The sequence below is a fragment of the Calonectris borealis genome, chromosome 4 (genome assembly GCF_964195595.1).
Source record: "Calonectris borealis chromosome 4, bCalBor7.hap1.2, whole genome shotgun sequence".
NCBI classification, from domain to species: Eukaryota; Metazoa; Chordata; class Aves; order Procellariiformes; family Procellariidae; genus Calonectris; species Calonectris borealis.
Window position 1 is genome coordinate 43,590,355 of NC_134315.1, and position 12,657 is coordinate 43,603,011.

Genomic DNA, 12,657 nt, shown 5'->3' on the forward strand with positions numbered 1-12,657 from the left:
AACCGAATTTTGGCACTTTTTGCATAAGGACGCACACACCCCAAAAAAAAAAAAAACCCGGCCAACTTCAAGGCAGTAAATTTCAAATTTGACTTCACCTTGAAGAAGCCCTGAACCAGCTTTTAATGGAGACATGCATCCTACCTTGAAAATTCCAAGTGACACATTAAGAAATACAGTTTTCTTTTCACATTCTCACAGATGTCATACTTTAATAATAAAATGAGTCTTAGCAGAAAAAGGCCTGCTGATGCCTGGCACTCAATAAGCTGTAAAGGTAAAATATACAGTTTACCCAAGAAAGTCACAACAGTACATGAAAAGAGGGGGATGGGCTAAGTGCTCTGGAGTGGATTTCAAGTAACAAGCATGTTACTGAAGCATTATCAGTTATCTCTGAAAACAAAAACCCCTAAGCAAACACACCCATTTTTAAAAGGGAATACTAAGAGAATTACAAGTCCGTAAGTTCAACGTCCATACTAAACATAAGAAAACAGTACATTACAGTCCATTTCAAAACAACGTAGGATAATAAGGAAATGAAAATTGAATCCTATCAAACCTCACTAATTTCTCTCTCTGTCAGGTTGAAGGGCATACAGATAGGCAAACAGAAGTAGCTTTGATACACTTCAGTTTATGGCTTCTAATTAAGCCTTCAGGAGCGGCTGTAAGTTCCCTAGTAAATCAGGGAAACAGAATCTGGCTGAAATGTCTATTATATGGCTGCATGACTGTCTGAAAAAGATATTCAGAGAGTAGCAATGATTTTTTGAACTGGAAGAATATAGACCAATGAGGTCTTTCAAAGGTCTATGTATACTAAGTTCAGTACTTAGTATTTCAACCTTAACAAATGGAATAGTGAAATAAAAAAGCACATTTCTCAAATCGGCTGATGACACTGACCTTGCAGAGCTTGCAACTCGTTTGCAGGTAACAACTGTCCTTTACAATAATCTTCGTAATTCGTAGTCTAGAGGTGGTCTAATGACGATGAAACTCAGGAAAAATGTTCAAAGCATGACAACAATACAAATGGAAAATTAGCACTAACATAGCATCTCTCAAGAATCTGAGAGATTAAAACTTGGACAATAACACCATTATTTCAAAAGGAAAAGAAATATAATTCTGGGACACATTAGCATAAGACATGAAACTTCATTGTTTTCCTTTACTCCTTGCTGTTGGACACTGAATTCAGTTTTACCACTGCACTTCAAGAAAAATACAGCAAATTGGAAAGTTTTAGAACAAGAAAACTGCCAGGTGGTTTTAAAGCATAGCTTTTGTGACAAGCTATGTGACACACGCACACAAAAATATCTTGTTTATTTAGTCAGGAAATGAGGAAAATGAAGATAGAGAGGTGAATCAAACATAAAACGTGCGAAAATAGCTGACATTCAACGATTTTCCATGTCCATTGAGGATGATAAGTAGACAACAACTTGAAGAACAACAGGCCTAGCTTAGACAAAAACAATGTAGAACTCTCCTCTCTCCACCCTCCAATAATGACAGTTAAACACTGGAACAAGTCATGTAGGGAAGCTAAGGAATTTTATTTAAGGACAAGGTATGCAAATATTTCAGCAATGGGGATCCCTGGTAGCTTTTAACAGGAGAGGCAAACTCCTTAACAACTTTCCAGATCTCTGGTTATGCGCCAGAACATCCTGAGCTTTGCACAGTGGGTGTGGAAGTGTCATCCAAGACCTGGTCAAGGCAACTTGCTTGAAAAATAGATTCCCTTTTCTTTACTTACATTTACAAATAAGTATTTAAGCAAAGAAGTAGTCGGTTTAAAAATATAACTATAAAAATGAGTATCAGTCAAAATTTCTTCAAATGCCTTTAGAAAACCTCTCTCTTTCAGGACTATTTTAAATTGGGACAAAAAAAGAAGAGGTGCAGGAGGAAATGTAATTCTTCCTGCAGATGCTCTATTTCCACCCCCTCTTTAGAATCTCTTTCTTTCTCTACATATATACAGTTTAAAATATGTACATAAATATATATATACATACATACCCCCACACCAAGTTAGCTCTTAATATATACATTCTTGAGATTAATTTCAAAATGGCTACAAGGCAATGGCAACAAATAGAAAGTCCTTGGTAATCTATCCTCCGAAGCACAGATCCATTCAGCTTGAGAGATGGTTTACAGCCTGGCAGCAAACTTTCTTCAGCTGCTTTTACAAATATTTTTCACCTTCCTTACATGCCCTTATCTGGATGCATTAAGTTCCTAAGATTTGTGTCCTCCTTAGTGACTTGTCAGCTTTCTTTTCATCTTTTCTCAGGGATATTATCAAACAAAACGTTCTGCCAATTCATTTGTGTATTTGTATGTTCATTCTTTGCCTGATGCAATTTTCAGAGTATATTGCGAGTACTAAGGTAGCAGGAGATAGCTGGAGCAGGTATATTTCAAGATATTGACACCATTAGTCTCGAGCACACAACCACCACCACAAATGTGCAAAGAAACTATCAGCCTTTGAGAATCAGGCTGAAATTCACATAGGTTTTAAGCACCTCTGTAACATGCATCACTTAAGGTACTGAGGGCCTGAATACAGACGTAGCTAAAAGCACACAAGTCTGAATTCTTTTGGTCAGAAAGGGCGCAATGAAATTGCCAAAACTCAGTCATCTTAATTCACACAGAGATTTTTGACAGCAAAGATTTTTGCAACCTCGGCTTGGCTCTCCTTAGTTTTGAATATTTGCCCTAACATTTGTTTAGAAAGAAGGCCAAACCAGCAGTACTTTTCATGTTTTAATTACACAGAATGCATGCTGGATGCGATTCCCTTGTTTCCTATGTACCTTTTACAGTGTAAACAAGGGCAACAGGCTGGCTGTTGTTACCCTTCCAAGAACAAATTCCTGTTTGCAGCCAATATGGCTCAGTTTCACAGAAATCCAAATCAATTCTCTGGTATTGAGGTAACAAACAGTAACTTGATTTTTCCTTTAAAACTAAAGCCTTCCAAAAATACAGCTAATTCCTGCCCATTTAACACATTTTTCACTTACTGTAAGAACAAAGATACTATAAGCACTGTAATAGGTCACAAACTTTGAAGATGCAGCTGCATATTAAAATTGTTTTAGTCTGATCTTGTCATACATGCTGTAAGGACCAAGAGTCAGCTCTGTTCAGTAATGTGACGTTACATGCATCTGAATTAAGGGAACGCCTGAGGCGCAGACTGACTAAGGATGACTTGCACTAAATGAAACAAAGGTAACAAAAGTTCAATTATTTCTACCACCCAAGAAAAGGTTATGAAACTGTAGTTGAAAAAAAAAAAAAATCATGCCTCAGCATTGGATAGGATCAAGACTGACATGAATAATATGTATTTCTGAGCAAGACTGATCCTTCTTAATGATTAGGTAACACACAGAACAACTTACCTACAAACTGCGTGCCTACCACCAAAAATTTATTTTTCTAAGGCTTATCTTTAAAAATGCATTTTTACTCATTAAAAGAAGAATTATTACTTTTTCATTCTCCTGTTCAGGTCCTTCCCTACCTGAGCAAGTTATCCCTCTGCCTCGTGCTGCACTGGTTACCATAGATACATAAGTGCCATTTGCTTTTCAAAAGAAGTCCACATATTTGGATATCAATTTAAAAAATACTACCTATTTTGTAACTGATAGTCTTATCTGCATTTCTGATTGCTACCAGCATTATGCTAGAACTGATGGTCAAGAAGAAATCACTAAAGCACTGACTGCTCCTGCATTTAGAAAAGGCTGGCACAGTCCTCACAGTCCTGAAATCTTGAGAAGAACAGGTAACAGCCAGAAGCATGTGAAGAAAAACCCACATTGGACTGAGAAAAGGTAATATATCCAAAATATTAACCTTTACTCCAGTTGATGAAATGCTACTGGTTAAGGTCTCCACAACTATCAAGCACTGTACCTGGCTTTTACCTTCACAGACATTTCTGTGGCATTCAGATCTGCTTAAAAGAAGGAACTTATAAAATTAAGTCCTGAAGAAAAAAAAATCTGCAGACCAAGAAAAGCTGCAAAGCAATGCTGCAAACAGCCTCTCTCTTTTCAACAGAGAGGTATATGTACTAATTCACTTAGTTAAGTTCACTTGTCATCTTACAACATTCTTAAGCATCTGCAAATACCATTTAGAAAAAGAATTGGATAAAAACATCTTGAAAATTAAGACTTCCAGATGCAATGATTGTCAGGATACAGTAGGTCAGTTATTTTGGCTACTGTCTGTGTGTCTCCATGTTAAATCCTTGGTCTCTACTTTTGAACAACTTTAATTGATTAGATCTCGGGCACAACCTCGATTTCAAAGCTCAAGCGGAATAAACATGCATTCATCGTATGTCAAAAAAGCTGATATGGGTATGTACTTTATGATAATCATGTGCATGTACATAATAAAAAGGTGTTACATTGTGCAAAAACAAAGCCCCCAATATGACCTGTTTCTTAGCACAATCAACAAGAAGTGATCTAATATCACAGATAAACCACTCAGGTGTTGGTCTAACAGCCACAAGTAGTATCCAAGCCATGGGAAAAGGAGGTACAACACAATAAATCAAGAAACTTTAAACAAAAATGGTCTAATGGACAGGAGCTATAGCTTAAGAAAATTGGGTGTTGGGAATGAATGCAAACCCTAATATTTGCTGGAATTTTTCCAATTACAGAAATACTTGTCTTCAGATATATTTTCCTGAGATCCAGGGACAACACCAGGTATGACTGAACAGGTAGCACACAGAGATGAGGTGAGGTCCCTCAGAAACAAGAAAACACCCTGACCTTTCTCCTCAGTTTGATGTTGGAATTCTTAATCAAGGTACTTCCTCCTATGTATCACTATTTTCACATCTGTAGGTACTGTAGGTAACCTCCATTTTTTACAGTTGTGAAGACATAACTTACAGAAATGGGAAAAGTAAATGTCCAGTCTACATAGGACAGCAATACAGTTTACTCTGAAATGAAAGCTGGCATTTGTACTGGGAGACCGTTGAAAGCTGTAAGATAAAAAGATGGAGAAGTGTAGCTCTTCCTCAGAGTGGTCACCATCATTGCTAACTGACTCAAGGAACATAAGCGTTACTAAAATATTTGCCTCAGTGCTATTTGAGAGAGAATTCAATGGACAAGTCACGGTACACAGCTGCAAGAACAGACCAGCAGCTCCGATTCAAAGGGGAAAAAAAGTGCATATCTCTCTCTGATGTTGCTAGTCTCATGATTCCCAGAATCTCCTTTAAGATTTGGATTTAAGGTTCTAGAGATCATTGAAACAGCAGTTAAATTTATTATGTTGAGTGATAAAAGCAGCTTATTTAATTACATTTTACAAGATACTTTAGACAATCCTGTCAAAACAATGTTTTCTTTTCCATTTTCCATTCTTTTCCAGAAAGTAGTAAATCTAGTCATGTTCTTTCACCAATTCTGTACAGTCAGATTTTTTTCTGTTTGTGACTGAAGATATCTACTTTAGGAAAACTTTAAGGAAAAGTGTCTACTTTAAGAAAATACTGTAATTTTTAAAGTTGCTTTCAAAAGGATATACGTATAGCTGACAATACATGAGTTTTATACTTAGAAAGAGATTCCATTTTTCCAGGTTGGATGACTCCACACCTTTTTGTAGCGGGATTTATATTCTTGTTATTTAAATAGTCACTAAATCCTTCTCATGGGATTAATTTTGCTTTCACAAATGCTCATGCAAACTTACCAATGTATGTGCTTACCTAGAATTTGTAAGTATACTTATTTCTTTTCATATAGATATAATTTTTTTTTTTTTTTAGGAAGACCAGATTCTAGCTTGTACAGATTTAACTGTGGACAAAACCCCCTCAATTCTAGGTTTCTGTCACATTATCTCTGCTCCCTGCAAGTCTTTTGTAACTGAAAGCTAACCTGAGTCCAACACATCCACCCACCCTAGAGTTTTCTTTAGGTAAAAAAAGAAAGAACTGAGATTTTTAAGAACAGTATCCAACAATCTTACTCCAGACAAGTTTTACCTCAGAAATAACTGACGAGTGTTCATAAGTCCCTTAAGTACTTAATTACTTATGCAGTTCCACCAGCACTTCTCTTTTATTTAATAACACTGTGCTCTGGCAAGACATGAATTTATCAAATCTGCCACATTCATAAGCAAAAGATTATTCCCAAAGCTTGTTCAGCCAACACCACCACAGACACATCTTGAAAATGCTGGTCACTACCAAGTGTCTAGAGCTTACTGGAAAGATGAGATACATTTTATTCAACTGAAACATTTACCATACAACTGTTGCAAATAAATGCTTAAAATATTTAAAGGTGAATTAGTAGGTACTAGTGTCACAAAGCTGCTTTCCATGTTTCAGATGTCCAAATAAAACGTAGTAAATTCACAAGTAGCTATTCCCATGATTCAGGCAAAGCTGTAAGACTACGTGTTGTTAAAAAACAACAAAAAACCCCCACCCCAAACAAACAAACAAACCCCAGTGCAATGTTTCCAAATCTATCAACTGTAAAGAATATTCATTTGATCAAGCTGGTTTAGATAATGCTGTCACTTCCACAGAGTCTCAGGGTCCAAAACCAAGGAAAACGTCAACCCTGAGCTGAAACATTAGCATGGTATTTACTGCTCATGGGCTCACAGACAGAGTACGGGGATGGAAGAGAGAGTTAGAAATGTTTTGTCTGACCTCTTATATAACAAGAAGCACAACACCTCCTTGGATTAATTTCTTGTTTAAGTAGAACGAAGATGATACATACACTGGAAAGGAAATGCCTGATGAAAGCTGATGGAGGGAAGGTCTGACTCCATGAGGAGAAATGAAGACTTTGTTGGTTTGTATACAACCACTGTGTCTTCTATTTTACAGAAAACTTTACTGATGCTGCCTTTGACAACCTCCAAAAATAATTACCTCCACCTGCAATGTTTATTACTTTACCTTTATTCTGCTCCTACCTCAAAAGCAATCTGAAGAAAATAAGAATGATGCCTACTAAGTACTGATTCTGAGGAGCACATCTGTAATTGTGCTAAGATTTAGTAATGAAAAAAGCATTGAAATGTATGAAAAATTAAACAATTATTCAATAAATTCCACAGTATATCAAGATGCATAACTTATAAAAATAGTTTGCAGAATTTCTTACTCTGCCAAACAAAGTTTTTGTTAATTACAGGAGACTCTGACAAGGCTAAATATTTATTGTTTTCTTTCAAATATTTGGCTATCAGTGTCACAGTACCTGTGCCGGGGAGAGAAGAGAGTAAACCATGGTAAACAGACCATATAATCAAAACATGAACAGTGAATTACCAACCCTGAAATACACACACAAAAAAGACAAGGCAAGAGAAAGGAGCCAGGGAAACATTGAAAGCAGACAGGAAAACTGTTTTAAGAGCATTTTATCTGCTAGAGGCAGTTGATATGAAAGTGTTGAAGTATCTAAATGCAATGACAGGTCCAAGTCTACTTCCACTGATGTTAAAATATAATAATAAATCATAGTTATTGTCTAAAGAGGAAATCCTACTATTTCAAACTGTATTTGAAGTCTCTAGTAAAAAATGTACCTCCTTTCCATGAAAGGTATTTCAAACTCTGTCCAGTTCACTTTCAGCAACACACTATCATATTCTCAATATCACCACTATATGACTGATCAAGAAGCAGAGACAAAGCTAAATGGCTTGACTAGCACTTTAGATGATGAACTGAAACAAAACTTTGAATGCTCCAATTCATTTCTTGCATCCAGTCTGTACAGCACACTTTCAAGAAACAGCATCATCCTTTTCAATCAATGGATCTTGGAGGTCATGGAGTACGTGGTGAGACTATAGGCTGAGGTTATGGAATACTGTGAGTGGCTCCAAAAATACAACATCTCAGAAAGACAAATGTGTTCAAGAAAAGAGTATTTGTGAGCATGGAGCAAAAGACAAGGAAGAAGAAGCAAAAAGTGAAGGTGGGGGGAAAAAAGAACTGAGACTATAGCACAAAGCAGAAGAGACCAAAAGCAGTGGGGGGAAGGGAGGCAAGGGGAAGAATTGCTCAGGAGTAGTATGAGAATGATGGGAAACAGAATGGTTTACTCAGCAAGACACATCAGACATTAGTAAACTACAGAGTAAAATGAAAAAGGAGAGGCCGGGGAAAAATTGGCATCAAAGATACATAACAATAGATTTTTTTTTTTTGCATCACGCAGTACGTCTGGTACCATGTTTTAATATTATAATTCAGATGACAAATGCTCATTGTGTATATATATATACACATATGTATATATACATATACATAAATTATACACATATATATTCAGCATAGTTAACATGATCCAGCTCCCATCTGGACTACATTTCCTGAGGGAATGCAGGCCAAACAGCCAACCACCTCATCCTCAGCTCAGAGCCTGAGGCTGCAGCCTTGTCCCAAGAGGATAGACACACCATCACGTGCATACCCAGACCGGCTGCTGGCCTTGGGGAAGTGAGGGGCATGGGGAAGGGAGAAGCATCCTCGCAGAGTTGTCTCTCTGTCCAAAGATCGAAGAGAATGAGGAAGAACACACTAATGCCCCAAGTGAGAACATGTGTGCATGAATGTAGCATAACAGGGAAAGAGGGACACAGCAGAGGCTCGAGCTGCTGCTGTCACCCTCACAGCACACAGAAGGGAACTTGAAAGAGATCCAGTTCCTATCCAGAACTACATAGCTGTACCAGAGCTTTTCCTGGAAAATCAGGGGTAATTGCAGGCTTTTGTGGGCTGTGCTTACCTGTCAAGCTGTCAGTAAATTAATCGTGCAACTTTCAGCAGTCGGTATTAATAGAGAAACTCAGCCCGTGCAAAGGACACAGTAAGACAGAAAATCACAACTATTATGAGTGCAAGGGCAAACCATACTATTTATTAATTTTTCTCCTAAATCTGTTTTATGGCCAGACTCCATAATGAGCCACATGACAGAAATCAAGATAAAGAAATGCTTTTTAAAGCATATACATGATTTATTACTTTGATATCTGTCCGCTTTCTTCCTTCTCTTCCTTTTCATATCTTGGACTGAAATAACAGAAGTTCCCACCGCAACGGTATGTAGCTGAGCAAGTCACCTAGATACCGTAGATATGTTTAGACAAACTTCTAGACAAAGTTATAAATAAGCCTTGGATACAGCTATTCTCATTTTTGTTCTTCAGCATGTCTCTTTGTTCTCTAAGGATGGAATGAGAGTCTTGTGCCAGTGGAAAGACAAACTGATCTATGATGGGAGCTGACATGCTCCAAAATACTATTTTGGCCTTTAGAGAAGACAAAAGGGGAAAACAAGTATGCAGAGTTGTTAGGAGGAGGGATTCTGTTTGTTTTTATGCACTGCTTTTCTAAATCCCCTCCTAAACCCTTTTCCAAACTTCCTCAGAACAAAGTCTCTAGCCAAAAGCCAATATATTGTTATGACCACTTTGTTGTCAGATGTATACTTTAATACCTTATACTTTAAGTATCACAAAGCTATAGGGACTTCTCAACAATGCTCTCTTTACTCGATATTCCTCTACCTGCAGACGTAATGGGAACATAGACTGCAAACATCACTGAGTATGTGACTTTAAAAGAACCGGGTCATGAGAAGGGTTTTCTTGGATCTCCTTCCACCGCCCTGGGCATGCAGAGCCTTTTGCTGCTGCTTTCATATTTTCATCAACTCCAATTTAAAGCTTTAGCTTCTCCTCTTTTGTGTTCCTACTGTAGGACTTTTTCAGAATCTCACTTCTGTGAGGGTTAGAAAATTATATCCCATGTCTAGCACAGAGGCATTTGCAAATAATTCACACATCCCTCCCTCTCAGGTAGCAGGTAGCAGCAAAGGACCCTAGAAAAGTATAAAATGAAGCAAGTGCAATAATCTTCAGTACAATCTTCAGTACAAACTCAAGGAGCTCATTAGCTGATACTTACGGAGGCGTCACTCCTTTTGGGAGGCCTAATGCGTTGACAGAAATGGGTGGTGGCTGGGATGGCAGCATGGAGCTGAGAAAAGCTGCTGGAGACTGGCTGGAATTAGGAAATCTGGGAGTGGGAGACAGGCTGTGGGAAGGTGAAGAAAGTGAAGGAAGAGGAGGGGGTGGAGGAGGTGGAAGTGGAAAGGAATCACACACTGGATAGGTCGCGGTTGGACTAAAGACAGGTGGAGGCGGGGGCGGAGGGGATGGAGAAGAAGGAGACCAGGCGTACTCCCCTTCTGGAGCAAACTGCTGAGAGAAGGGGGGAATGGGCACTCTCCCAAACTGTTTCTGAGCAGCAGTTGGAGACATAGGAGAAGGAAGGCTGGATGTAGATGATCCTGAAGATGGAGTCACATAACCTGAAGCAGGACTGATGTTCTGAGCAGCAATGAACTGCTTAGGCCGAGCATAGTTGAAGGAGCTGGAAGACTGCATGGTTGGGGAAGTATGAGAGTTAAGAATACTCATTGGCACAGGAGAAGTGACAGACTGGTTGGACTCAAGCTCCTGGAAGGAGGGGGGAGGAGGAAAGGAAGGAGAAGAGGGAGGGTGCTGATGATGATCAGGTTGCTGTTGGTGACGATACCACTGGCCACTTTCTTGCTCCAGACGAATTTGGTTCTGCAGCTGCTGTATTTTTATAGGGTCCCTGTAGGAAGGAAAAATAGACAAAAAGATGATCAGACATGCAGTGCTGGTCAGGGCGGAAGTAAAAGTTCCACTGAGCTATGGTCTAGGAGAGTCAGAAGGCAGGAAAAGTTCAAAGCATTTGCATATCTTGAATAGCCCTATTTCTTCAGAGCTAAAACATTGCTACAAAAGTCCATTTTTTGAGCTCAAGAAGGGGGAAAAAAGGTATATGCATAATAGAAGTTAACAGAACCTTCAATTATTAAAAAAGGTAAATTATAAGACAATTTGAAGACACTTAGGATATTTTAAAGGAGCAATCCAGATAATATAAGTAACGGTAAAAATGATGAAGTTCTTAATAAGGTTTCTTTTGATTTCTTGCCTATTTCATTCAATGGTCCTGTTTCAGTAATAAGCCTCAGATATTTACCCAGTGACAACTTCAGCCTTGATTTCTGCCGTAGCCTCTGTGAGCCGATCAGGTAGACCTAATTACTGCCATACTTTTAATGAGGTACTTGGAGACAAGGGACCAACTTCTGTGTTAGAACCATCCATGTATCTCTAGATGAGCAAAGAAGACTTCCAAGAAACATTTGTAACCTAAGGAAATGGTGAACTGAACTTCTCCATGTCTTTAGTCCCACTTTTTTTTCCAGGCTTTATTCTTAACTGTAGGTTCTGAGATGTGTCTTAGTAGATACTGAATACAGGTCTAAGGAATTGCTAATTGCAGTACTATCAGCTCAAATAGAAATGAGAATTTCTTTCAGAAATGCAGACGTTCACTAGCAGAACAATAAAGGCTAAAAAACTAAAATGCAGGAGCACTCAAAACTGTTAATTAAGTAAAAAAAAAAAAAAAAAAAAGCAAAATATTCAGCAGTGAAGCAAACCAGACCATGCAGTGGCTTTTTTTTTGTCCACAATACAGTTGTTTGAATGATGTTGAGATCAAAATTAACTGTGTGGTCTCTCATCTTAAAATATATCAGAGTGACTTGCTTAAAAATTGTCATGTTCCAGCTGGAAATCATAACTTTATCTCAATACTCCAGATGTCTACAAAATTTCAGCATACGCACATATACCTTTTCTGTATATTTAATATATAAATACTTTATTATATACAAGTGTGTCATTGTTTATATATAATTTAGGTCATTTAAGCAGAAATTTTAGAAGCTGTCGACTTAATGCATGGCATATGAATGTATGATTCTGGCACAACAATACACTTTTGTTGGTAGCAACAAAATCAGAAATGGTAATATCATCGTATTTTCCACTCTAAGATTAATTTTGATATTCCAACCATCCACATTTCCCAGAAAGTGTTTTCTGACAATAATTCTGCTTATGATCTCAGGCCAAAGGAGATTGTCTGGATAAGAAAAAGGGGAGCAAGCTTGTTTAGGACAGAAAACTGAAAAATCAGTTTTTCACATTTAACCGTTGCTTTTTTCTTTTTTGTCATAAAGATGGTTCAATTCTAGCAACAGTCATCTCACCAACAATACGTATGTCAGTACTTAAAAGGAGATTGCATTTTCCTTTTTAATTAAATCAGCAACAAGAACATCGAAACATTGCAGTTCACTTGTAAATTTTACAATTCATTTCTTGATGTTGACAATAGAGATTCTAAATCCCTATGAGTTCAACTTTTCACTCCATAGGACATGGGCTGAATCTTATTCTTCAATTTTTGCTAAATTACATAAAAGTCTCCTTTCCCTAAATGGGTTAAAGCAACACAATTTTAGTTCCCATCATCATTTAACTTTCTTGGCTGATGACAGAAATACTTCAGGTCACCCCTGATTGGAAAGAGAAAGTCCTGTAAGATTTCTATTTTCAGCTCATTCTGCATCTTTAGTCTGACTATTTGCAGACCTACTGTCCAATACCTCTAAAATTATTTACAAATAATACTTATTTTAT

The 12,657-nt window shown here is 37.7% G+C and overlaps 1 protein-coding gene across 3 annotated transcripts in view; it reads right to left on the minus strand.

The window, feature by feature from the left end:
• The window catches only part of PALLD (palladin, cytoskeletal associated protein), a 209,152-nt gene that overhangs the window by 28,987 nt on the left and 167,508 nt on the right, over positions 1-12,657 (minus strand). For all 3 annotated transcript variants that reach the window (XM_075149366.1, XM_075149367.1, XM_075149368.1), the window contains one exon: positions 10,034-10,729. In XM_075149366.1, coding sequence (XP_075005467.1) covers positions 10,034-10,729 — 696 coding nt within the window. The remainder of the gene's footprint in view (positions 1-10,033; positions 10,730-12,657) is intronic.